This window comes from Schistosoma mansoni, chromosome 4 (assembly GCF_000237925.1).
Source record: "Schistosoma mansoni strain Puerto Rico chromosome 4, complete genome".
NCBI lineage: Eukaryota > Metazoa > Platyhelminthes > Trematoda > Strigeidida > Schistosomatidae > Schistosoma > Schistosoma mansoni.
The window spans coordinates 28428873-28456665 of record NC_031498.1 but is presented as its reverse complement, the minus strand read 5'-3'; the positions used below and the strand labels follow the sequence as shown (position 1 = coordinate 28456665).

At 35.0% G+C, this 27793-nt stretch overlaps 2 protein-coding genes across 3 annotated transcripts; one reads left to right on the top strand and one right to left on the bottom strand.

Annotated features, from left to right (window-relative positions):
- Positions 1-35: 35 nt before the first annotated feature.
- Positions 36-20497, top strand: Smp_016550.1 (putative gtp-binding protein hflx; the record flags this gene model as incomplete). 2 transcript variants are annotated; one of them, XM_018797403.1, is made up of 9 exons in its annotated part: positions 36-195; positions 3434-3558; positions 7884-8152; positions 10508-10697; positions 12963-13095; positions 14513-14817; positions 15768-15952; positions 18563-18721; positions 20067-20497. In XM_018797403.1, the coding sequence occupies 9 exons, from the start codon at positions 36-38 to the stop codon at positions 20224-20226; spliced, it is 1686 nt and encodes a 561-aa protein (XP_018652448.1). In that variant the 3' UTR covers positions 20227-20497. The 2 variants fall into 2 exon arrangements, with proteins under 2 accessions (XP_018652448.1, XP_018652449.1); XM_018797404.1 differs by having other exon boundaries at positions 15768-15961.
- Positions 20484-24579, bottom strand: Smp_016540 (hypothetical protein; the record flags this gene model as incomplete). The annotated part of the gene is made up of 2 exons (XM_018797402.1): positions 23915-24579; positions 20484-20670 (listed from the first exon to the last, which is right to left on the bottom strand). The coding sequence occupies exons 1-2, from the start codon at positions 24517-24519 to the stop codon at positions 20484-20486; spliced, it is 792 nt and encodes a 263-aa protein (XP_018652447.1). The 5' UTR covers positions 24520-24579.
- Between the last annotated feature and the right edge of the window lie 3214 nt (positions 24580-27793).

Sequence of the window (27793 nt, the reverse complement as noted above, 5' to 3'; positions counted from 1 at the left end):
AAACTTATAATGTTATGTATTAGCCATCGTTCATAATGATATTTTATGGGAATACAACTTATTCTATTATTAATCATGCCCATTATCTAGGTTCAAGTTTGGTAGATGCGGATTCAAATAAAGTGTACGATGAGTTACTGAAGAAATCATACCTACTACCCGAAAATGGGCATGATATTGTGATTATTCAACCACGTAAGTTGCATGCCGTTTCTTTGTTTAAATTTTGTCTCTTATTTTGATTGCATTACTCCTTTCGAATTCATAATCTTATTTTAACTGACTGACCTCAACTCATGGTATTCTTAAATGCTATTAATTTATGTACAACTACTTCATAACTTAGTGAACTATCTATTTCAGCTCTGTGATCTCTTGTCATAATGTCCGATGACCTAGAATCTCTCCCTTGTTATATTTATTTATAGCACTTTATGTCTTCAATCTCATTACTCAACCATGATTATACATATCCAATTTTACTGTTATGAGTATGTAAGCTTCACAATAATTTTTGTCTTAAGATATGATATGTTGTAAAAAGCTGATGAGAACCTAACGAAATAAAATGAACTCATACTGTCCTGCCCAATTCTTTGTTTTTGTTCTCTTTAAGATTATAAAGTGGACTACGTTCACGAAATATCATATATTTATTGTAGTCGTAATAATTTATGAGTGGAGTGTGTTACTTTGAGGTCCAGTCTATATGTGCTAATTCAGTCAGTATCTACGTAGAGCCTCACAGATATGCATTGATCTAAGTTGTCATACCACAATAATACAACGAAATGAATATAACAAGACGTTGTAAAATAGATCAAAATGTACTGGCAACGATAACGAGAAAGACTTAATATTTGATATATGATTCGAAAATACGGGATGGAGAGGTATCTTTGCAGGGATGCTGGAATTCAATATCGAGAGGACAACAATACGATACATACAATCCACCTATGCTGTTGTGATCGATTTTGAGCCGTGTCACACAGCGCCTTCAACCACTAATCGGGGTTTGCACACAGATTACACCCAAGTGGTCTACATATAACCTACATGTCTCAAATCAACAGTCACTGACTTCATGAACTGAACTTTCAATAATTTTTTTTATCGCTGTCCAGTTAAACAGTAAGAAGGTAAAGTACCAACGTGGCTTAAGTTTGATTTCGCCTGACAAAAAATTTCAGAAATTGGTAAATAATTGAGATAGAAGAAATGAAAGTTATGATAAAGAAAAATAAGTTGTCTTTGCATAATATTCTGAGATTATTTCAATGATAAGCTATATGACAAGTTTGGAAATTTGATCTGACCTTAGCTACTGGAAAGGGAATTTTATTATTAGATATTCTGTTTCTTAATTCGGGAACGCGGCAAAAATGCTTATGGAGAAAGATATCCGAGCATTGCAACATCATCGTATAGGTAGTTATAGAATCCTTAAATTAAGGTTATTACGTTATGAGGATTTAAGGATTTCCAAATTATTCAAAATTTTCAGAACTGAGTTGATCAATCTGTCGGCATATGTGTTCTTTAAGCAGATAAATAGATGTTACTTGTACTTATATCTCGACTATATTTCTGGCAGTGGTTTTCAACGAAATCTATGTCAATCAGTCATACACGAGACTAAAGTTCTATCTTGTTTCGGGCTTGTTAGTTGAATGTACCTTCATCGTAGTCTGTCCACCACTAACAGCTATCGGAATGTATACAAAATGTAAATACGATCAATCTGAGGTTCGTAGGTCATTAAGACTTGGGGAATCACAAAAGTATCGAAACAGGAAATTCATAGTTCTAAAAAACTGATGCTTATTGGACAAGTGTTAGGTATCGTAATTCGTTATCCTAGCAAGTTATAAATGACTAAGTTTATTTTTTCTGTAGAGATGAAGCTATCGAGTGAAATCAGCTGCTCTTTTATTGTATGTCCAAGGGAGGAGGAAGGTAGATGATTAGAACTGTAAAAGAAACAAACTGACAGATGATGGGTGGACGGGATCGCTTTTTAACTAAGCGATAATAAATTAGCAATAGATGAATGACGTTTGCGTTCATGATCTTAATCTAAGACTGTTTTCTAAGTCATTATAGGCAATGAATTGATAGTGAGAATGAAATTTTATTTATCCCGAAGTATTTTGATTCTTCACACAGAGATTCAATCGACACTGCCCATCATATAAGATAGTAGGGTCTGTCTAACGTGTTTTTCTTACTGGTTTAAACCGGATCTTAGTTTGCAAAACCAGTTTTTATCTCTCACAATCCATCGTTAAGAGATATTTAGGAAAATAAGATAGTAAGCTATATGAAAACTAGTCTGAGGTTAGCACTCTGACTGCTCCCAAATGCCCTGGTACGGCCGAGAGTGGGGAGAGTCCGCTCTCCCTCTCCAAATGCTCTCACATGGCCACGCGTATATAGCCTCTGCCAGGGAAGTCCTACTCACTGCCTTCTCGTGGCATTACTGTTGTTTACGAAATTGAGAGGACGAAAAGCGGATGTCCGGCGCTTTAACCGGGTTGGTGGATGTGGAGTGTCCACCTAGGGGAGTTGGAAAACCCTGATTCCAAACCAATGGTGCACACGGGCTCCAGGATCTTGAAGGAACTAATTCTGTATGTATCAATCGTTGGTCACCGGCTACCATGGGACTGCATCTCCTTACGATGCCCCACTGCCTTGTAGATCAGATCTTTAGGTCAAAGGCTCGAGGTGTGGTCCCCTAAGAAAACCACCTGCTTCGGTTTAGGCACCTGGGCAGTATGACAGCCCTTACACAAATCGAATGAGATTTGTGTGGCGCATATGTATCTGGTGTTTCCTTGTACCAATATTTATGTGTTTAAATAAAACAAAAACTCTGATTCGATAGTGATGAAATGTGATATTTAGTAATTAAAAGTCATCGAATTATTAGATGGCCTGAGAGCTTTTGTACTTGTGGGTGGACTTACTGTGGTCAGAACAAAATATTGTCAAGCTGAATTCGTCTGACCAAATTTGAGTTTTTGAAGCATAATCCTTAACCACATTAATAATTGATTGTCAAACGTTTAACTCTAGCCAAATTGATAGCATATCCAATAATCATGGATTTTAATAAATTCATTGAAAAAGGCATGATAATTTTACTTGTTAAGTGCCAATACTGTCATGAACTAGTTATGTTTCTATTCCTTAGATCACCTGAATCTGTAATATACTACTAATCATAAAACATTTCTTCTAGGTAGGCAAAGAATGATGTATATGTAGTAGTGATCTGAAGGTTTTGGGATTTAAATATGAAAGGAAACTTATGGTACACAATCTTATAAATTTTTAGATAAATACAAATTAGTTAACCATCTGGTAGTTTTTTTAAATATTACTCATTAATAGGAACTCATCAACTTGTTTAATGTTTACATTAAAGATATAAAAGGTGCATTGTACAAGAGGATCAACAACAAGTTTCCGTATTTACCTAAAAATGATCCCAATGTAGACGAAGCTATCGCTCTTGTAGATTCATTAGGATTTTGGACTACCGTTGGTGTGGTAAGTGTGTAATTATTAGTTCATTAAAGCCTAGTATTGATCATAGATTTTGTAGGTTGAATATTGCATTACTAATGTTATTCGTTTTAATTTTTAATATATCCTGCGTTTTTTAATGAAAAGTCCCTCAACATCAAATAACTAGAATTTTCCTGCGATGTAAACAGGTTGCTGTGTAGCATACCTCTTTGTGTCGATTACAAAATTATTGAATCAAGAAGTCTCATCTGATCATATTCAGGCTCGTTGCGTATTCCTTACTCATATTCATCTTCAGTAGGTTGTTTTAGCATTGTTTACAATTTCATGAATTTAGTCTCAGAGATAATTATTTGTTCCGGTATTCTACGTCTGCAGAGAAGACTCTTCAAATTACTTACAAGAGCACTTAATGTGCCAACTGTGTATGTAGAACCAATGATCATGAATATATGTTGTCTTCTAGGCATATATACAAGATATCAGTGTAGTTATTTGTGAATCGTTGGCTCCGAACATTCAGCTATATGTAAGAACTCTAAAGCACATAGCATAAGTTATATTGATGTAAAGAACTAAGGGTTTCTTATGTAACCACCGAGTGTTTACTAATGACACTATGAAGGGTTCAGCATATCTCCCCAGATTTTACTGGCTTTTCATACTCAGATTGATTTGTTGGGTAACTGACGTCATTGATGTCGGTAATCCCTTTCTGCGTTCTTAATAGCCTGTTTCATTAGTACGTAATTAATATCTCTGTTGCTTATAATGATAGGTTTAGCAGTTGTGTGATCGAAATAGATTAGAATTGTCCTGTTTATGCTGCGCATAACTGATTAACGGGATCATTGATAGGAAGTAATACATCAGTGTAGTGTGATTAATTGATTCGAGTTCTTGGTACCTGTGTAGTTATCCTGCAAGTTGAAACTGTTCTGCTCAGGTTGTAGAGAGCCTAAAAAATGTCTGGTTCTCTTGAAAACCAGTATAATGATAAATTACCTTCCTTTGTAATTTGTATGTAGATGTGAACGAATTGGTTAGTCCTTTCATTAGTCCCATAGATGAAGCCGTTCACGTCTAAGCCCATACTGTAAAACTGCAAATGGTTCACTAAATCAATTATATCGCCTTACATTGTAAACATTGCGTTGATAACTGTAGTACTTCTCTAGAACTAACACATTCCCTTATAGTCTGAGCGTCATGAGGATAGGTGGGTTTTGTAGAACAGAACCAGTATGGCTGTACTTTTGGTAAATGAGTTATATAGTAATGATATTATTATGTGGTAACTCGGTTGTTTATCTTTGGTCCCACTAATATAAGCGTTTACAACACAGATAACACATTTCTCAATTAACTGCTAGTCTAGCCTCAAACAACAGGCGATTGCTGTGTAGCTGCAGAAACAAGGAAAATTCAACTAGATATCGTTATGTGTTGGCTAGAATTCATTTGTATCTACTGAGAAAATTGTGTCGCTTGTTTCACTCGGCAAATTTAATTCAATATCATTAGATCTTTGAATTTTCTTGTTTTAAAGTAGCAGATTTCACAGCAATTATTTCAATGAATTCTCAATTTGACTACAAATATTACATCTTAAACCAAACTTTGAGAGATTTTAGTATCTTAAAAAATGTAAGATTCAATAGTCAGTCAGTCAGCTACAACGTAGGACCAGGCGCATATGTGCGTCGGTTCAAGTTGCCACACCTCATTAGCACAACAAGATGATTGCTAAATTCATAGCTGTTACTTTAATGGTAGTAATGTATATGGATATAGTACAAGGAGAAAGGATTGCTTCGTAGAAATAAAGTTATGAAGTAATTTTAAGCTCACAGTTTAAGGGAAGACAGAGAGTGTATACACCACTATTATCGATTCTTAGCCATGTCACCCAGTCTCCCTAACCATTGGTTACGATAGTCGCGCTGACCCCAACCTGCTTCGGTTTGGGCACCCGGGCAGTATCACAGCCCTCACACAAATCAAATAAGATTTGTGCGGCGCATATGTATCTGGTGCTTCCTTGTACCAATATTTATGTGTTTAAATGAAATGAAAATGAATCAACTTGGCTCAGACCAGAAGTTAGTGACTTCATGGACTGATTATTGAAAATAGTCCTTCAATATCCTCTTTAATTAAACTCAATGTCCTAAAGTAACTGTTTGGTTATCAAGATGAATAATTTAATGAATTCATCTAATGTAATGAAAAATAGCTGGGCTTCCCAATGATCAGTCCAAATGATGGCGTTCGACAACTTCGTTACGATATTAATGTTACAACATGAAAAATCAGTTGTATTCGATCTGATTTTATTTCACTATCTCCAAAAGAATATATGAAGTTATCCTTTCTTATGCAAACTATGTAAATCATTTGTGTTTCCACTGCGTGTTTCTCAATCGCTAATTAATTATTCAAAGTTTTTGAGAAAACAGTATAAGTATGTAGAGTACCATTTGCAGTTTCATACATTCATTGACCATTTAATGTTACTCTTGTTTTTTTCCTCCAAATAATAAACAGGTAAATTAGTCACTGTAAAACAATATTGCGTATATTTCCTGTTTCAAAACAATTATTTTTGATAGTACAATGATAAAATGTTAATGTAACTCATTTACCAAGTACATTGGGTTATTTACTCAGTTTTAAGTTATACTGTTTTATGTGAGGGTTAATAATACTACATAGGTTGTCCAATAAGCTAGTTTCAAAAACATTACCTATTAATTAGAAGCTTAGTGCTTTTGGCACTCAATCACAGCTCTCACATTGGTTTGGTCAGCTGGGGGGTGGGTGGGTGATAGTACCATTGACCTTCAAATAAGACTTTCCAGTTTATTAACCTTTAATTAGTAAAAAGATAATCAGGAACAAATTCAGTAAACCTCTTAGATCTTGTGAATAAATGGGATTGTCATCGAAGCTCCATCATCTAGACGTTCATTTTCTTCGTAGACCTGTCCTTTGCAACTGGCGACTCGCGTTTATTCCAAATGTTTTTATTAATTGATCTAAACTAACAATCTTATTATCATCGATATCATTACTACTGCAAATCTTATTGTCTTGTCTTTAGTAATGGTCTGGATTTTAAAAAAAGCATTCTGTTGTTTCTACTGTAATCACCCCAGTGTCATGTGCGGTTAGAGAGTAAAGTAGAATAGCCTAAGAATTTTTTATAGCTAGCACAATAATTTTCATTTTTCAAATCACGAGGATGGATGTCAGGATTTCTCGTCTTTTTGATGTGACAGTAAAAAAATGAACGAAATTTCTTGTTAGTTATTTTTGAAGACCGTTTAGTCGAATCGTTATACAGAAAAGCAGTTATATCGCGCTAGTTCGAGTATTGATTAGCTCGCCTAGACTGTCTATCTAGTGTCAATCGACGGCTAACCAATGACACGGCAATGATGAGATAACAAACGACAGTAACAGTAAACGACTATTAGTACGAATTGTAGTTTTCCATTCTCTTTTACCCGATAGCCAGAATAAAACGCAACGCAACAAGCAGATAGCTCCTAATTATCCAATTGAATTTATGAGTCACTCGTACAGTAATATAGCGTAAAATCCTGACCACGCGTCAATATAATTAAGGAATTACAATGTCGGCATAACTATACCATAAGTAGGAGAGGACTGAGTAATAGGTTTGTAAATAAGCAACAGTAGCTTGAAAAAGGTACAACATACAATAAGAGTTTATACACCACTTGAAAGCGTGCAAGTAGAATTTAAAAATATAATAGTTCAACTATTTATTAATTATACAACCAAAAGTACGAATAACTTCAGGTAGGGCCGTTGCGAAAATTCGACATTACTTAGTGTTTATCCCGTTATAGCAGGTTTATAGACATGTAACTATCAGGCAAGGCATAGAGATTTGTATAAATAATATATCCAGTTTGGATAAATGATTCCTGCCATGTGCTGTTCATTACTCTGATATGACTGGAGTTGAAAAACTGAACACTTGTGTTTCTACCCATCTATCTAAAGATGTCATGCTCACCGCAAAACATGATGTTCTCTCAGGTTTTATCATATGTGTTGTGAGTATACAACTTCTGAGAACACCGAAACAAAAACCAACTACCTGTCTGGTGCTTCTAGGTTCCCATTGGTTCGCTAATTTATATCAGTTTGCGATGTAAACTATCTTCATGCGTTATCACACCTCTGGTTAAATTTATTTATGAATGCTAATTTGTTTTGCTAGTTTATCCGGGAGCGGGAAATTGTCTTTGTTAGTTTGAGAAGTGTTGGATAGATGGTGACATTGTCTTTAATTCTTTAAATCATATTTCTAGATATTTTGCAATATAAAAGCCGCCAACACTAATAGAGGACCGTTTTTTAGTAAAGGTATATGGCAAAATGTATCAGATTCTGTAATTGCTTATCGTGATGGGAAACAGTCTGTTCAGACTGCTGATACACTTCCTAACGAAGAAAATAACACATTCTCTGAACATATCGTCAAAAAGCGAGCAACAGCAGTCCTCGTAAATTGGCCTCGTTTAACGACACTACAACTGGCACTTATGCAACAGGCCTGGCTAATACCTGTTTATGATCGGTTAGTTTTATTTTGAACATGCTGCAAATTAATCATGGAATGATTGGGTTTTTAGCTTGTTACTGTGGAGAGATCTCTCTGCCGATTTTTTTCTTCCATTTTAATTTTGCTCAATGAAACAACTTAAACCGATATATCTATTGTCTAATATTCATCTGTTTCCTGTGTGTGATCTCGCTTAATTATTTTCTTTGTGGAAAATCAGCTTAGTTTAGAAATAGTTTCCTTCACCAAGTGCCATTATCTGAATAAGCATTAGAAACTAGTGAGCACTGGATAGCTGTTTCGCTGTAAACAACGAAAAAACGAAACGGAATAGAAGCTTCATTGTGGTCAGAACACACCATTGATTATTGGCCTAAATTGTGTATAGAAGTACAAACTTCATAATCATAGCGAAAAAAACAATACAGAAATTGACGATTTAATCGCATAATTCAGAGCATGTCGGATAAGCACTAATGTATCCATGTTATTTTTTTTAAATCTTGTGGATTTTGTTAACCAGTACAGGTTTCCTCTAGCCCTGGTAGCGTAATCAGTTTTCAAGCGTAATATTTAGATTGATATAATCATAGCATATAATCCAAATAGCCCATAGAAATCCTGGTTAGTTAGTTAGTCAAGCCACAAGCAACGTGAAACCTGGTACATATGTGCATCAGTTCAAGTTATCGCGCCATATCAGTGTATCTAGATGACTTGCCAACCTAAAACAGTGTTCTTTTTCGCTGTCCGCTTTTCCTATTTTATTCAGCCTTGTTGTAGATATTCTTTTCTCGATAACGCTCTCGTCATCTAAACTTTCAGGAATCAATCTCCTGAAAGATTCACTTGCCGACTTATAATGTACAACTGACATAGTTCTGTTTGATGAAGATGCCTTGAACAACGATACATTAGTTTAGAATGAGATTTTCTTCACCTAAATACAACCAGTTTGCCTTAACACCTTATTTAGTGGTGGGGGTGAATTAGTGGAGCTCGTCGACCACTTCACTTATTTTGGAAGTCTCATCAGCCCTGATGGATTAGTGTCTGACAAAATCTCTGCACGAATTCAGAAAGTTCGATTGGCTTTTCCCCACTTGACCTACTTATGGCGTAGACAAGATATCTGTCTGCCAATTAAATAACAAGTACACTATGCAGCACTTCGCTCTGCTCTATTTTATGGCTATGAAAAGTGTCCTTTAAAAATAGAGAATATTCATAGAAAACTAATATTCATTTATAGTTATCTTCAAAATATCGCTCGCATATATTGAGACCACCGAGTAAGCAGTTCTGATGTTGGACTCAGAGTATTAAGTAAAGAAAATAAATCGGTTGATGAGGTTGTGAATTTTTATTGGCTGATATAGTTGGGACATGTTTTAATATAAGTAATTACCACCTACCTCGACTGTCGATGATGTCTGGTATATGAGTATGCTTTAAGGTTAAACCAAAGCCTGGGGTCGATTCATGAATTCATTGACTGTTGGACCGGGCCTTGTAGGTGGGTGCAGACTACCTGGTGAATGTCCGCGTAATTATTATAACCGGTGGTTGGAGACGTTCGTTAATATCTCAGAACTGTTCACAGTGGTTTGGGTACATCCAGTCTGTGTCTTCTCTTAGAATCGGAGTCCTGAAATCTTCTTAACCCTTTTTTTCCTTTCTATGCCTAATCGTTTTTCCCACTACTAATGTTGTTATTACTCATCCTACTCTGAGATTTATGTTGATTATTTTATTTCGTTGTGGTAATTTAAAAAGATGCACATATTTGCCAGATTATTCGTTTGCATATGACTATGAACAAGCGAGTTGAAATTTTCAATATGTACATCAAAGTGGCATTTATAACAGTTTCAATGGTAGCAGAAAACCTTGGGCATAAACACTATCATTCGAGAAAAACAATAAAGTCGTGGATTAAAAAGTATCAGCTAATTTTAAAACTCAAAATCTAAAGGAAGGCAAAATGTGGATGCCTGTGTCATTAAGACTGACTAGAATTACTCCTATATCTGATAGGGTGTGTTTGGTAATCGTAGTTTATGGTTAGATACCGTGGGTGATCGTATGGTTTGATTTTCGTTACTCAAGTTGCTACTACTGTTATCCCAACTTTGACTTTCACCGTGATAATGTCCTTATGTTGTACCGTTGCTAAGTGTGTAGATCTCAACTAGTTCTTTCGTTGTTTATCAATGATTGACAGGAATCCTCCTCCCAAGCGTTACATAGACTTTATCTACTGTCGTCCAACTGGGTAGTGCTGTACTTTTTGGTCGATGAAACATAATCTCCTTTTTTTGGAAAAAGAGCTGTTTAGTTGTTTTTTTTTGCTGTTAATTATAATTTCAGTTACACCCTCGTCGTTCAACTGTTTAGTCTTCGATCTCGTACTCCAGAAGCAAAACTTCAAGCAAAGTTAGCTGAAATCGGATTGCTTCGAGCTCGTATTCCAGCATTTTTTGAAACACCTAATATGATTAAACGCTTGATCGATAGATCAGATTTCGCTACAAAGGAACGTTTAATACAAATACTTAATGTAAGAGTTACTTATCAATTTGTTTTAAAGCTGTATTTATCAGTTGGAGAAACTTTTTTCTTGTATAACATTTGAATTTCTGAGGCAGGCGATCATATTTTTTTCGGTTGATAAGATGTGTCTGCAGTAGCCTAAATCTTTGTTAATCAATTGAAAAATCAACGAAATAGTTAACATAAGGGCAACCTCAGTTATTGAATTCACACAATTACTCAGCCTTATGCTTCCTCAATATTGTTGGCCCAATCCATAACTATCAAGAGGACAAAAGCTAGAGTGCAACTGAGAAAACCATGTGCTATGTGAAAAACACTACTCTTTAAATATATATAATTTTATATAATTAATTACAAAATCTGTCAGTATTCGATCAAATATTAAGATGGACGATTATCATGTTCAATCGATTAATGATCTTACTCTTGGTCGGTTTATAATTACTATCATTATTAAACGTATGTGGATTATGATATCCTGATATTCCCATTATTGTAGGTAAGCTCCCCGGTCGACATATGAACTGCTGTTATGTGGTTTTTTCTCTTTTATAAGTTTACTATTAACAAATTGCTGACCTATTATTCATTTCCCATTCAATTATGGCGTAGTCATATATACATTGTAACTTCCTATGTATGTTGCTACTCAGTTAAGTATTTAATCTATAACTTCATGAGTTTTCAGTTATAAGTGGACTGTATGATAGAATTCTTATCTACTAGCTGTCTCCGTGATGTCAGGATATTGAGTTATAGGGGGATTTCATTTTGGACAAACAGTCGTTACATGTTGATATTGGTTTCTAGCTCACGGTTGTTGAGTCATTGGTCAAGAGAAGGTTATTGTGTCATTTGTCCTATAAGAAATGGGCGACTAAATCGTCAATAGCACAGTCGAGAAATTCGATTGCTCCGCACATTAACTGCCCAATCACACCAGTCCCAATACCATAAATAAAACTGTTATTTTTGAATTCACACAACAATAAGAACCTCTTCATAGATGCTCGAAACTTATTTTCGATACTGTTCTTAATTACTAGGCTGCTCTAAGTTCCGTAGTTTTCTGATATTACCTTTACTTATTTTTGTCTTTCAAAGGTATTTATCAAATTATGGGTGAGACTATAATTATTGACCACCTTTGAGCGACACCAAAGTGAAATTGGGAAAACTCACCTACCTACCAGGATCTAAAGAGGGTTATAAATTAGTATGAGAAATCAGAATCGGGATTTGGAGTTGGAAGTTAGGGTTTTCATTACGAACGGATATCAGCCCTAATGCCAAAATGTTATTTAGGCATATGGATGGATGAATTTCGCGCCAAAATCAAAGATTCGTTATTTTAAATCTGATTGATTCGTCCATAAATTATAGTCTCGCCGAAATACAAAATATTGATATAATCTCACCTCAAAACTAGTAGATGGCGATTTTCGACATTCCAGCTTTATCCGTTGTACCATGTTTCTGTTTACTGAAACCATTTGCTTGTTTCTTATCATTTTTATTAGTATAACCCTACAACAATTCATCTAAGTAGGTAAAAAGAATGTATGTAGAATTACTGTCTCATTGTAGACATTGAATCGGTCGAGAAAATATGCATTTAAAGCAAAATTGTAACAGAGCAACACTTTTATCTGGTACGTTTCTCAATATTACTTGCTGTTGCGTAGCTTGTAGATCAGTCGTGTAAAATAGATCATTGGTCAACATCTGACCTCATTTTCTAAGGAATAATATACACTGAGTTTGAGAAAAAAATATGGCTTATATATATATATATATATATATCAAGTAGCGAGTTTGGCTCGCTAGTAGAGAACTTGTTTGTCAGTTTCAGAATCAAAAACCTCGCAACACGAGGTGGCCTTTCTTGGTGAGTTATACTGACTCGTTCGTTGTGGTTGTAATAATGAACAAATAGGAATATTGTTCTACAGATGATATCTAGCAATGCGGCGTGATTGATAGATATCTGGTCATGAGATTGGATTATTGACGTAAGTTCCCCGAATGAACCGTTATCAAACGAAATGGAATTATTAGTCAAGGGGATAAATCGTTCTTCTCTAGTAAAATATTGTGCTTATCTACAAAATGTCGATTGCATACCCAAACATGATTAAATACCAGTTAACAAGTAAGTGATTGTAGGCCACTCATGTATTGTCAGATCTCTTATTTTTATTCAATTTTCAACTAATTTTTAGTGTTTTTCCGGTTGCAAAAATCCTTTTCAATTTTGTTTTCATTATAGCAAACAGAAGCTAGTCTTTTAAATCAATTGGAAAAAATTTCCAAACAACGTATTCATCATAGGCGTAATCATAGACGAGATATGGAGAAACATCATTTACCTTTGGTTGCAGTTGTGGGATATACGAATGCTGGTGCGATATATAAGTTTAGATTTGGCTTTATTTTTATGGGTCCATCTTCTAGTATCTATTTTCTCCAATTCGGTAAACATAAAACAAATTACAACAATATTGTCGCGTTTTTTATGCAAAGGTGTAGCTCATTGAGCAACAAACTCTTGTCAATCATATCTAGGCAAAAAACACAGTGACACAAGAGGGCAGGCTGAATATCATCCATATGGTAGATTGTACAGACTCCATGTGACACTATATCTGACAAAGTGTCCGCCAATCTTGTCATCATCCAGATAAACAAAAAACAGATTTCAAAGTTGGTGTACCGCTTTAGATTAATCGTTACTCAGTGTATTTTCAATTAGTCTATTGGGACTGTAAGTGATTAGCGGTCGACTGGTTATGATTTTCTTATTCTTTTCATTCTGATTTTGTTGAATCGGTGTATGTTGTATGACAATAAGTTTACTACATAGTCTAAAGTAGTTTTAACTATAATCTGTCGATTTGCTTAAATGCTGCTGAAAACTAAATTTTGTTAAATCCATAATTCACTCTTATTTTTAGTGGTGTCTCTAAGATAACTTTTTTTACTTGACTTTTGTCAATGAATTTCCCAGATAAGTGACTGTCGCTGACTTCCTTTTGGACTCAAGGGGAGGGTATAGAGAAAAGCTCGCGCATAACGGATCAATAGGAGCTGCTTAGTTTGCATTGGTCCAAGTTTAGCTGTGGAGGTCAGACGTATAATTGGTCAAGTTGAGGGAGCTAGACTTTAGATGCAATAGTAGATGTGGGATAAAAATGACTGTACTCAGAATTCTGATTGCTGAATCTAACACGATATATCAGTTAACGTCTCAAGTCAAAACCATAAGTACTAATATTTTTATTAACTTCAGTAAAGAGTTCCCATGTGATTGACTGATTGACTATGTTGACATGCATTTTTATTTTTCCAGTACCTACTACATTTTGAATCATGAAAATATATAACCTATTATTAGCGTTTGTCTAGTTGTAGATAGATATGTACAGATTATTCCCACCTATAGTTTTTTTAATGACAATACTATTATGATCTTTCTCACAACGACCCAGCTACTCTTATTCTTCGAACACTTTATTTCACTCAACAAAGTCCCCAAATCATAACAAAGTTGAACGTAATTATATTCCAAATAAACAAGGTTGAATGAGAGGAAGAATCATAATGATAAAATGTCACTTTATTTAAAATTTTACATGAGAAGATTCTAGTGTCTTCTCCAAGTATCCACTAGCTCTGATTGGCCAAGAAATAGCTCATCAGCTTGCTCTTATAAAATCCTTCACGGAACATTCTTTAATCCAATTTATATCCCGCTAATATATGCCATTTGAATTTTATACTTTTACATGAATATTACACTTCATTTTCATTCTTCCATAGGTAAAACAAGTCTTATACGCTATTTAAGCAAGTCAGACAAACTTACGTCATCCCCAGAAGTGTTTGCCACTTTGGATATTACACATCATCGAAGTCGGTTGCCTATACTTCCAAATAAAACAGAAGAGAACAATATGACTTCTAATCAGTTGTCTTCTGGGAACGTCAGCGATGGTTGTTGTTCTAGTAGCATAGGATTGCCTGGAATACAAATGTTACTATTGGATACGATAGGATTTATGTCTGATCTTCCAACTAATTTATTAGCTGCGTTTCGAGCTACTTTAGATGAATGCTTAGATGCAGTGAGTTTGTTTTGTGTCTGTATTTCATTACATAATTTCATGTCTCAACCAAATTACGGATTAGCTTGTTGTTTTCATTTGACGGAGTTTTTACCACTATAATGGTATTCATATATCAGCTTCAATTGATAAATATTTTGCCTTGAATCCCGGAAATTACCCCCTTTTCAAAGGGTGACACAAGCTTATATTCAAATTCATATGGGTTTTTCATCTGTTGTATTGTACTAGCTGACAAATCGTATGATGCATAGACATGCACATTTATATCAAGTAGGTAATTGTTGTCGTGTTTGGAAGAGACTACTGTATGTTAGCGTCTACTAAACTTGTAGTCTTTTTAAAGATGTAACTTATTACCGAAATTCGGATTGTTTGTTCTTGCCTCCATTTATTACTTTGATGTTTGGTGTATGTAAATAAAAAAATGTACAATGAAATCTACCTATTCGTAACTTATGTTCTCCCTGTGTTACTACATTCACTTGATGAGCGGGTAATCTGTATATCATTACATATATTAAGTTAGCTTTCGATGGGATATCTGGATGGTAAATTCAATTTCATCTAGAACTTCTATGTATGTTCTATCGGGTATTACTGAAGAGCAAGTGAACCAGTTAAACACTTCATAACATTGTTTTCTGACTGCAACTCTTTCTTATTATCTATTCCATATATTTATTTATTTATTTAAACACATGAACATTGATTCAAGAAGGCACCAATTACATATGCGTCACATAAACCATTCGATATGTGTGAGAGCTGGAATATTGCCCGGGCGCCCAAACCGTTTCTAATTGGGATAAATTTTCTTTAAAATAAACTAAGTTTTACTGGTAAGGAACGTAGAATTCTAATCCCACTTCAAATTATTATATATTCAACACTGAATATGTAATGCCAATGTTCGTTTTACTGTTCATGCTATTATCGATGAATTTTAGGATCTAATTTTGCATATAGTTGATGTAAGTCAACCGGAATGGCAATTACAAGTGAATCATGTAGAGGAGCTGTTGTGCAGTATTGGTGTTCTTGTAACAAAGTCGACAAACTCTGGACATACAAGTGATTCCAATACATTTGAACCACCTCAAGTGTTGAAAATCGGTAACAAAGTAGATCGAATGTAAGGAAAGTAAGAGGTCATTTTATTGTTGACTTTTGTGACAATGTGTAATATCTTAATTCTAGAATAATATAAGGTTACCATTAAAGTAAAAGGTCAATTTATTTCTTGTTATATAACAGTACAATCTTGTCTAGAATAAAAAGTTGTATACGATAAAGTACACTTTGCCATTATGTCAAAATGTTGTTGCTCGGAATAGGGTAAACTTCTTTTTGAGATTCTGTATGGTCTCACATTTAATCAGAGACGTTTTGTCATCAAAATTCGTAACTTTATCAAAAGCATATGAACATACGAAATGGCATGTAAATGCTAAAAGAAGAGGTCATTTGTATGTATATCAGTATTAAATTTGCAGACTACTTTTTTATTCTTTTCATCGCCTGATAAATTCATTATTTAAAGAACTGATATTTGCTTGGAAGCTTATCCCATCTGGTTCTAAACATGATGAAAAGCGGAAGCAACTTAGAGTGATAAAAAGCCCTCTCAATGATTGTGAGAAGTGGTAGGTAGCGAAAGAAGAAGAGATGGAAGAGGTAGCGGCGATAGGTAATAGCAAACTACTTAGACTTATCAATGAAATACGTATTAAAAATTCGGCTATTAATGAGACCATCTCGGAAAAAGATGCGAATATTACTCACTCTCAATCCAGGAAAGTGAACCAAAGGGTAGAACAATTTGACTGACATTCAGGCTCTGTGACAGTATCTGTCATTCGAAGGCGTACTAACAAATGCACCATGCCTAGACAGTCTTTCTACTCGAACACTACTGGTCGAGTCAGAGCTTACTAGAAACTATCATTAAAATTCTTAACTTCAAGTGATGTTTGTCAGGGTTGTCCACTTTCCCTATTTTTATTTATTTTTTCTTTAAACATTCTTCAGAGAAAACGCTCTTGTTTGATTTTTCATTGTTTGATCACCCGTCAGAAGATTCACTTTCTGACTTATTACGTGCAGATGACATAGTTCTGGTTGATGAAGACACTGAAAAATTAGTCTTTTGATCGGCTTGAGCAACAATGCAAGCATGTTTGTAATGTGATTCTCTTCCCTACAAATAGAAAATGTTGCTTCAGGACTGACCTGCATCAGCACCTGAGTTAATAATATGGAGTGAAGTAGTTAAGCGTATCGATTACTTCACTTATTTTAGGAGTTTCACCAGTCTTGGTAGATTGGTGTCTGACAAAATCTCTACACGAATTCAGAAAGCTCGATTGGCCTTTCCCAACTTGATCTATTTATGTCTGCCAACTAAACAACGTGTATGTTGTGCAGCTTTTCGCTCTGTTCTATTTTATGAGTGTGAAGCAACCATTAAGAATAGAAGATACTCATAGGTTACTAGTATTTAAACATACGTGTCCTGAAAGCGTTTCTTGTGTATTTCGGTCCCACTGAGTAAGCAGTGTCGAGGTTAAGCATAGGGTACTAGATAAAGATGGCAAATCGATTGATGGGGTGATACATCACAGTCATATGAGGTTGTTGAAACATGTATTTTATATAAACAACCACTGCCTACCTCAAAGAGTGATGTTTGATCTGGGAGTAGGTTAAAAAAAGCTAGGGAGTGTTCAAAACAAGACTTGGTACCAGTCTATGGAGTCATTATTAATTGTACTGAGGGATGTTAATAGGTGCAAACTACCCGTTTGGGGTCTGTGTAACTATTTTAATCAGTGGTTAGAGACTTTAAATGATATAGCTCAGAATCGTTTGCGGTGGTGCAGGTGTATCAATTCTCCGTCTTCCCCCAGATCCTAAGTTTCTAAATTCCTCATAATGTTTTTGTTTCACCAATTTGTATCTTCTTCTCGAAGCATACATTCAATGCCTAATCCTTTTTGTTACCATTTCTACTACTCTAGGATTTGGCTTAACAATTTCATCCCGCTGTGCTAATGAAGTATGGAAACCTGAACCGGTGTACACACGTACTAGGTTCTACGTTGCATTCGACTTAAGTGACTGACTGGACCCGTCAATGGCGTGTAAATAAATCATCATTCGTTATGACATGAAATATCGGCTATCTTTTTTGTGCAATTCACTCAGGAATTGTTGATGGACGGCGGAATGTGTTAATTCCCCTAGAAATCACCTACTAATTATTTTTTTACTTTTAGAGATTTGAATCTCTACTTTGCACACCAAATTTCCCTACGGAAGTTATCCTTTAATTTATCATGTTTAAAGACTTTTGTAATTGACTCTTAGCTCTTTTACCATAGCAGGTTTTGACCTATTTTTAAGGTCATTCTTTATATGTGTTCATTCGCTTGTGTTGGTTGCTTAAATCAATCTTTTTGTTTCTACTGATAAATCTTCTCAAGATGTTTTTGCGGTAGCTGTGGCCAGAAAGAAAATGGAGGAGGTATTCAGATATCAGAGTCATAACTAACACTTACTGACACTAGTTTAAAGCACATTAGAAATCGTTTCAGTAAACACTTAGTTGACTAAAATTATTCACCATATATAAAATGGTAGGAATAAAGTAGCTGATACATATTCTACTATAATCATTATCTTAAACATTATATTTCGTGTACTTATTAAGTTACTTTATTGTTTTTTTGTATGGACTTTTTAGTGGATCAAATGATGTGTACACTGGATTTGATGCATTAATATCTGCTAAAAATGGGACAGGTATGGAAGAGTTGACTTCAAAAGTTCGACTAGCTATAATGAAACGTCTTGGATGGTTTTCACGCACCTTGGATGTTCGCCAAGGTGGTCCTAGTTTTCAGTGAGTATTGGTAACTCTAATATAGCAGTTTTAACATCTGTTTCACCCGTAATATCTAATTAACTGTCAGATTTACAGAATTATTATAGTCGACAAATCGTATGAAATCTCAGATAAGAAAAACATACAAATAATTTATAGAAACAGCTTTGTTTGTTATTAGAGGTGGAAATTGCTTAAAACACTTAAGAATTTTAGTTTTCCTATATATACTTGCATAATAGTCGTTCTATTCTCAGATAATATTGGTCATTTCAAGCATGAAATCCGGTTATGTGCATCGAGTTTAATCGGTAGGATTTTTCATAACCTGAATGGTGGATGTGATTATTTAACTAACGTGAACGTTATCAGCAAAACTATATAAGATGTATAATGTGCTTATTATTCGGATTATGGTCAGAAACTTGAATTGATACCTTGTTTTGTTGATACTACCCTCAGTTTTTTCTGCCTGAAATCCACTCAAATTAATATACTATTTCGGGGTAGAAAGTTCCTCCACTTATCTAATAAGTGTCTTATTTGAGTAGGTCTATAATGTAACATATATTTTAAACTCCTTACTTGACCTCAACATTGGTCAATCAGTAGATCAGCTAATCAGGAGAGGTGTATTATATACATCGGTAATCAACTACTATTAACGAATCTCCCATTCTTACCTCCTAAAACATAAAATGTTTGACTTTTAGGGTTAGCCTTGCGACTACCAAATTTTGCTATCATCTCTCAGGTTATAATACAACAGGTTACGGTATTGCAGTACAAAATGAGTTCTGTTTAAAAGAAACATTTAAGGTGGGATATTTTTAGCAGAAATCTTATCATCTTGTCTATATATTAGACTATCAAAGTCTTCAGAAAATAATTTGAACTATGACAACTGTCTTATACAAAAATGCAGTTTATAATGAATCCCGCTTATCAAAATATTAATTTTCTAAGATTAATAACTGAAGTCGTTCTTGTCATTAATGGTCATCATTCCGTTCAGTAATATATATGTTTAGATATAACGAAGAATCCTCCATTGAAGTTGGAGTGAATTTATTGGAACTGAGAATAAATCGGACTAGCTATATTCAGTATCTTAATTGTTAGGTGATCAGATGTTTTTAACGCATAAGCACTTTAATAATCCCCATTTATTTCAATAATTCGAAATAAGTAGTTTATAAATTACGCAGAAATAATCTTAGACGTAGTATATTTAGTACAACGCTGTTAAAGCATTTGATGGTATTTTCGATAGTAATTATTTAAAATTATATTTCTGTATTTAATGTCAACCACTAACAAGTATGTAATTCCCAAAAAGTGGATTTGAATTTTGATTTTATAGATGGATTTATTCTAATGCTATGGTCACAAGCGTGGAAGCCTCCCCTTCAAATTCAGAAAGGCTTAGAATAACCGCAATATTCACTCCTGTCGGTTGGATTAAATTTTGCAGAACATTTAAAATGGCATCCTCTGAAAATGTTTCTCAATGTTTCAAGTAGCGATGTTCTTCATGAATATCGAACACTGTATTTCTCTCCTTGAACCATAATCTTTTACAAATTGTTTGGCATGCAACATTGTTCTATTTTCATAGATTATTTTTTAAGATTTATTTTAACAAAAAATAGTAATGCCGACCTTACTATTGTCTTCAGATTAGGGTGTACAGATTAAAATTAGACAATTATAGTACTGTATACATTTTATTCTGAAATATTTACTTCTTAGTAATATTGGACATTTTTATATGTAAAATTTAATCATATTCTTTATCGATCATTTTAATTAAAGTACACGTTGGACGTCCATGTGCGCATTGGAAAGGTATACGACATCTTGCTAGGTCAACTATAAGTTTCTCCATTTGTTTTTTGTTAAGTTTACTTCCAAAACGAATTGCTTGATGACATGCTCGACTTTCTAAGAGAGGATGAATTGCTTGTCTAAAAACGAAAGAAAATTTCCTTTATTTAAATAATTGTAAATAATAATGTTAATTTTAACTGTGCAGGCGTACCAAAACCATGTAAAGATTTTTGTACTTGTACACTTACTATTTGCAGTATGTCATTTAGTCTGTTATATGGTTTAGTTGTATGTCTACCGCACAAACAGGAACTATCGATATTCATCTTGTCAGATTGACTTCGTATTTAAGTTGAATCCATAAACCCATCATAGTTTGACCTTCTAATAGGCTAGGTAGACTTACAAATACTACTTATCACTGTTTCAAGTTTTACGGTTCTTTTTATTTAACCACACCTGGCATCTGACGGGATTATTGTATATATGCTGTTAGCTACTTTTCGGATTTTCGTAACTACTCTTGGATTACTTCCTAAATTATTTAGAAAACCTACCTTCACTATATAAATGACATCTATCGATTTTGTAATGTTTATAATCTTGTGTAACCACAATGATTAACTGACTGAAAAACATTCCTGCTCAGTCGGAATTCTCCCAACTCTAATTTTTTCTACTGAATATTAACTATTATTGTATTCTACCCTTTAGTTCTTACAATTCACAGAGTAATACGAACAGAAACCTTTTTCAGTTGCTAACTAAAACTTTTTATAGGCTTTGGATCACAATTTTGTGAGTGAATTTGCTAAAATGAAGTAGTTTTAATTTGTAGTCGCTTGGCTTCAAAATAATTCCGCAGGTTTTGCTTATCAATCAACTTGATAACCGTTATTACGTAAATCCTAGCGGTGTTTGAATTCAGAATCCAATAAGAAGCGGCGACTACAGAGGATAGCACAGATAGCAAATCTACATGCACATAGAGCGAATTGGAGCAGACAGGCTAATGTGTATGTGCGAGCAAATATAGAGGTGAATTTATAGTCAAATCGAATCAAGGCGAGGCAACGCAAAGGCTATTGATAAGATTCGAGCACATATATACATGAAAAAGAGAATGATTCATCAAGCAACATTTAGTCTAGAGAGAGATATGCGCGTAGGCTGTCACATGTGATCAGGAGTACACGTCGATTCAGACATGATAGCGATCATAATGATACAAATAAATAGACGAATTGTTACTGTCCAAATAACATTTGCTGCTAAATAAGTTAATAAAAGGGCTTGACAAAAATTATTCATAGGAGTGTCGCTATAATACTATCTATTCATATTTGTAAGTATTTTCTCTTCGGGTCCAATATATACGTTACATCATGTATCACTTCTATACCCTTGATTAGCCACCAATTCAGTTAACTGTGGGTTACAATTATTTGTGACATATTAATAATAGTGACTTCAAAATAGAAGCGCGTTTGAATGAGATTGAGTTCATAGTTTTAAATTGTTTAATAAATTCTCAGAACCTTCGATTAGTTCAGTATAAATATATATAAATTTTTGTAATCAACTTACACAAAGTCTCATTTAGAACATTACGGCTACCGATGTTTTAGAAAAAAGCTGGCACATCTCTAGATAATTTAACAGTTAAATTCATGAGTCAATTGAAGCTAGACCACCATGGAAAACCCGGAGGCACTGGTAAGCCGTTTCGTCCTAATAAGGTCTAGCTTCAATTGACTCATGAATTCAACTATTAAATTACTATAATATCCACAAAACATCTCTAGATGTCTAAAAGTAGGTACCTACTCTATATCTTGAGTTTTGACATTTCCTAGGTTCTATCCTGAAGTAGAAGCTGTTCTCACGGAAGTGTTCGATATAATAAGTCACGAACCGTTTCTGCTTTTTTTCACACAAAACTGATGATCCCCATAACCAATACAATGTACTTAAACATAATCGAAATAAAAGTCGGATTCTGAATTTTCCACAAGTTAATCAAAACCTGGGACTTCCCATCAACGTCTTGAGCGAAAATTTGATTCTCACAACTACAATCCCTCCTATAACTTACTATTTCAGTGACTTACTATACTTATATGCGGGGATGGACTTCCATCTCTAAATCCAAGTTGTAAATGATTACTCCATATGTTGTTTTTAATCTCTACAGACATTAATAAGTTGCTGGTTAAGTTTCTTGCTGTTTCCTTACCCTGGGCTTAGTTCACAAGAAACTAGAAACTTCTGTTAAGGATTGAACTAAACAGCTCGTATCATTATATCCCTGTCAGTTTGGCTAGTACATGTACTAACGTTTTCAAGAAATAAATTGATTCAGAATAAGCTGTTTAGTCCCATGCAATCACAGAATCTATTAGCACCAGAATAAATTGCTTTGGGTACTAAACATTTCTCCGACAAATCTCATTGAGAGAAGACTGGAGATATAGCTGAAGATAACGGTTCCTCAATTGGTATATTATTCATTGACTAGTAAAACACCTAGGTGTTTTATGTAACTTTACAGAAACGTAACATTATTATACAAGGTATCATGTAAGAGGAAATTCACCATAGTACGTAAGTCTGTGTTAATTAGTGGCACAAAACTGCAAGGTGGTAGCAGTGGATTACAAAGATAGTCCTGGTATTGGTGCATGCAAATTAGGTGTTCACAAATTCAAGTCAGTCGCAGCAATATTTGATATAACATGAGCATCAGTACCACAAGCCCCGAAAAAAAATTGGAAGTAATTGCAAACATCAGAACACTGATATGTAGAAGTTGTTAAAGGGTCTCATGTGCTAAAATTTCACTTAAGAATCTCTAGACAACTTGACTAGAATATGCTCAAGAATTTAACTGAACCTACCAAAAATATCATCTAAAATAACACATGAAAGCTTGCTCAAGCTCCATCAAACTAAAAACCTTGGACTTCGATAAATAAAAGATGCTAATTTGATAACCGTAACGTCAAATATTTTGTACAGTGTTACTGAAGCGCTTAGGCATATTTATAACCTAATATTGAGATACAGAGTGACTTTGTGTTATCACTCGGTATCCTTAATAATGCTTTTACTCTGATGACGGCCGATGAAATATGAGAACATCGTCGGGATCTAACTGAACTTTGACTGAATGAATCTAGGTTGGAATTCCTATTTTCTCACAGAGAAGTCATGTGCTAAATACCGACAACCCAAAGAAATGGTATCAACTCCATTTGATGGGGGATAATTGGATATTTACAAAGATATTGCAAGGTTTAACACAACAGTTGAATGAATTCTAACACAAATATAGACCTTTAATATATAAAGTAAAAATACGTATATCTTTCGGTGACATACATGATGTGGTGTATGGTATTGACGTTTGGTTCCCCTTTGTTTAACAATATAACCCGAATACAACTTATAATGGTTTTGCTAAAAAGTTTTTCTGGCAAATGGTTTTGAGGAATTACTCGAGGTATCATGGTAATGAAGATAAACTGCCCCATAGAGTTACAATCAAGAGTAGCCGAGAACCCATATTTTGATAGACAACACAACTTAGCTGGTTCTCGGTTTACCAAGTTAAAGATATCGGGAACCGATTCTTTTGATAGTTTTAACGATATTTTATTGGAAAACATTTTCCAAAATTGGGGTTCATGTATTGCTTTATTTGGTGACATTTCAAAATAATTCAAACACTCTTTCTCAAAGCATTCCAAAAGTATTCTCTCATGTGCAGCATGTTGATCAACCGCAATAATGTAGAGATGTTTAGATGTGTATCCATGTTTTTTGGAGGATAGTTCTTCAAATATTTTGTAATGACTACTTCTGACATCAGCAATCAACAGAATAAACTTTTTGTCAAACTGACCCACCACTTTCGCTTGTCTCAGACTGTTGACAGTTAAACAATATACGTCGTTTCCTAAATAGGATGTGGTGCGCGATAACATATTGCATAAATATATTATGCACACTAGGGTTTTTGAAAACAATCGATTGAACAATACTGGGAAGTCGCTTTTCAAAGTTACATATATACTAAATTAAATCTTTCATTATTTCCTCCTCGTTTGCCTCTGTTATTTACTAGCTGTATGTTATTGGTAGGGTAGTGGGAGTGTTGAATCCTATAGACGTCACGTCATCTGCCGGTCATTCAGTTAATCATAATAAAAGAGTAATTAGGTAAAAACAAAGAACTACGACTAAAAGATGAGTGTGAAGAAATAATATAAGTTAAAAATCCCAATTTATAATTTACTATAGTGGTCGTTTTATTAGGTTTGGCTAATTTTATAAGGTTCATTGTTTAATCGATTTGGCAAAAACATTTGGTAGCCTTAGAAAAATTTACTTTTCTTCATGTTATAATCTTGTGTCGTGTTGAACATTCAAGTGTAAGCAACATTTTAGTAAGGCGATTCTCAGCCAAGTGTGTAGTTTGGTCATGTACTGCGATAACTACACGAAATAGCATCGACATTTCTCAGGAGCCCCACACTATGACGAAACGGCCGTCCAATGCTTCCAGGCTCTCCATGATGGTCTAGCTTCAACTGGCTCGTGAACTCAGCTATTAAATTACTATAATATCCACAAAACCCCCTTCTGATAATATGACCCATTTATTTATTTATTTGAACACATAAACAATGGAAAAAGAAGAAAGCACCAAATACATATGTGCCACACAGTAACAACAAGGTTGTGGAGAAATAATGAATAGTATTTGTAGTGAAAAGGACAACGAACAGAAATTAGTATATGTGAATGAAGTAACAATGATGGGACGAACAGTTCAGTTAGGAAAACTATAACCAGAAAGAATTCTTCTAGTTAAAGAAGTTGCATCCATTTTCATGAAGAAAGTTTAAGTAGGATCGCCATTGGCTTCTATTCTGATCCATGTCTGATAACGTCTCTAATCACTGCGTTGCACTATCTCTCAGACCCCAGCCTGTGAGTTGTGAAGGACCGACACAAGCTAATACTGTGCATTCTTTCATACCATGACATCATGTCATACACTGACCACCTTTCCGCTTTTCCCAACCATTCCCAGCGTTGGCAAGTAGTGCACTACGTGGGATTCTCTAGAACGACACTCGTAAAATATCTCCAAGCCACCGGAGTCGCTGTTTCAAGATAGTGACACCAATTGAATCATCGTCTCTGTGCCCGAACACACGATGCCGAATCTTTTCATTACCAACATGGTGTTACTACTGGATGTCAGCAATCATTCAGAGATAACAATGATCAAACATACATAGGCGTCTACCTTCCTCAACTCTAAGAGGCCAGGTTTCACAAGAATAGAGCAAAACTGCTCTCACCGACGCGTTATAGATCCAACCTATTACAGCCAAACTAACATCACGAAGGCGCTGGAGATGGTCCAAATTGGTATAAGTCACTCTGGCTCCCACTATACGTGCATCGATCACATCAATCACGTCACTACCAGCACTTACGCAGCTACCCAGGTGTACGAACTTCTATCTGTTGACTATCCAGAGTGAGTACTGGATCAGAGTCCTGCCAGTCTTGCAAAAGTACTTTGCACTTAGAAGGTGCAAAGCGCATGCCATACCTACGGACACTGACTGCCAACCGATTAAGCATGGATTACATGACTTGGGTATTATCGCACAGTAAGACTATCGTCCGCAAACTCAAGGTCGAGAAGTCTTTCTCCAGGCAACAGATCCACACCATTATTACATGCATCCATCAGAGCTGTTTCCAAAACATCATCGATAACAACTCTGAAGAAGAATGGTGAGATCGGGAAACCCTGCCTAACCCCAATGCCTGAATGAAACAGCGGAGAGAGGTGGTTGTATGCCCTCACTCTGCCTGAGGTATTAATAAATAGGGGTTTCAAGATGTCAATAAACTTCTTGGGCACACCCTTCTTCAACAAACAAAGCAAGGGAACAGCCCTGTCCAACGAATGGAAGGCGACACTAATGTCAAGAGACACTACGATTATTCACGGTGTTTTAACATTTGGCGGAGGGTGAAGAAATGATAAATTCATCCTCAACCAAAACGAAAACTTGACTGCCCGTCGCGAGTTCATTTTTCTCAGGTTTCGAACAATCGATGAATTATGACGGACGCTCATATTTTGCTCGTGTTGGGATGGCTCACGAGAACTATGACGGAGCCTTTAGGGCCTTAGAGGAACCGAAGATTTCCATACAACGTGAGCGCAATGCAGCTTTTTAGAACATCAACGTGGCATGCTACTATTGGTCAGTAGCATAACATGCCTCTCTGCAGATTGGTTGAATTATAATGTTAATTTAATAAACTCTACTATCTATACATACCCATGATTTTCTGTACATCTTGATTCCTGCCCGATAAGCGCTTTTCTCCAGTCTTCTCCTTTCTTTTTATTTGCAGCTTGGAGGATTCTAGCGTTCGAGTGATCACGTCATAGGCTGTGTATTAAGAGTTTAAGCTTCTAGATATTGCAGATCATAATCAGAAGTAGGTTTATTCCTTGATAGTTGTCGCAGAAATGAAAATAAAATATTTCGTGGTAATTGTTCTGAACTTTTAAATAGATTTCTGGTCTGTGCTACTGTGACACGTTGATGCCCAGTTTTTTTATTAACTCTTACTTACATATTGTATCTCTCATTTAACCAGGGTTTTTATCGCTTGTACTTTCGTTCTGTCAGTCATAAAACCTTTTGATAAAGTTGGCGATGAAGTGTCTGTGTATTATAATTGAACATATGAATCTATTATGATTGAGGAAGTTAGAAAATCGTGCAAGAATCTGTGAAAATAATGGATGACATTGGGAAGGTTTAGGAAAGTTAGGGATAGGGCAGATGAACATTACGCTTAACGAACCACTATGCTAAATCATAAAGGGTCGATCCTTACGTATATGGAAACAACCGGAAGATGAAGTATCCTCAGTAAATGAATGAGACCGAAACAGATGATATTATAGTATTTTGAAAAACATTAATTTTTTGAAAAGCACTCTACGAAACGTTTTTGGATCACTTAGAAATTTCAAGTCCAGACTACCCCAAAGTACTGAAAATTATATTTATGATCCGACCAGATATACTGTACTGTAAATAGTGTTCCATCTAAATATTCGTATGACTGCAGGCATAAAGTTTCCACAGACTAGTTGAATTGTGTACTAGTTTTTAGGTTCTGTTGAGAAACCTTTAAATATCTACTATTTTA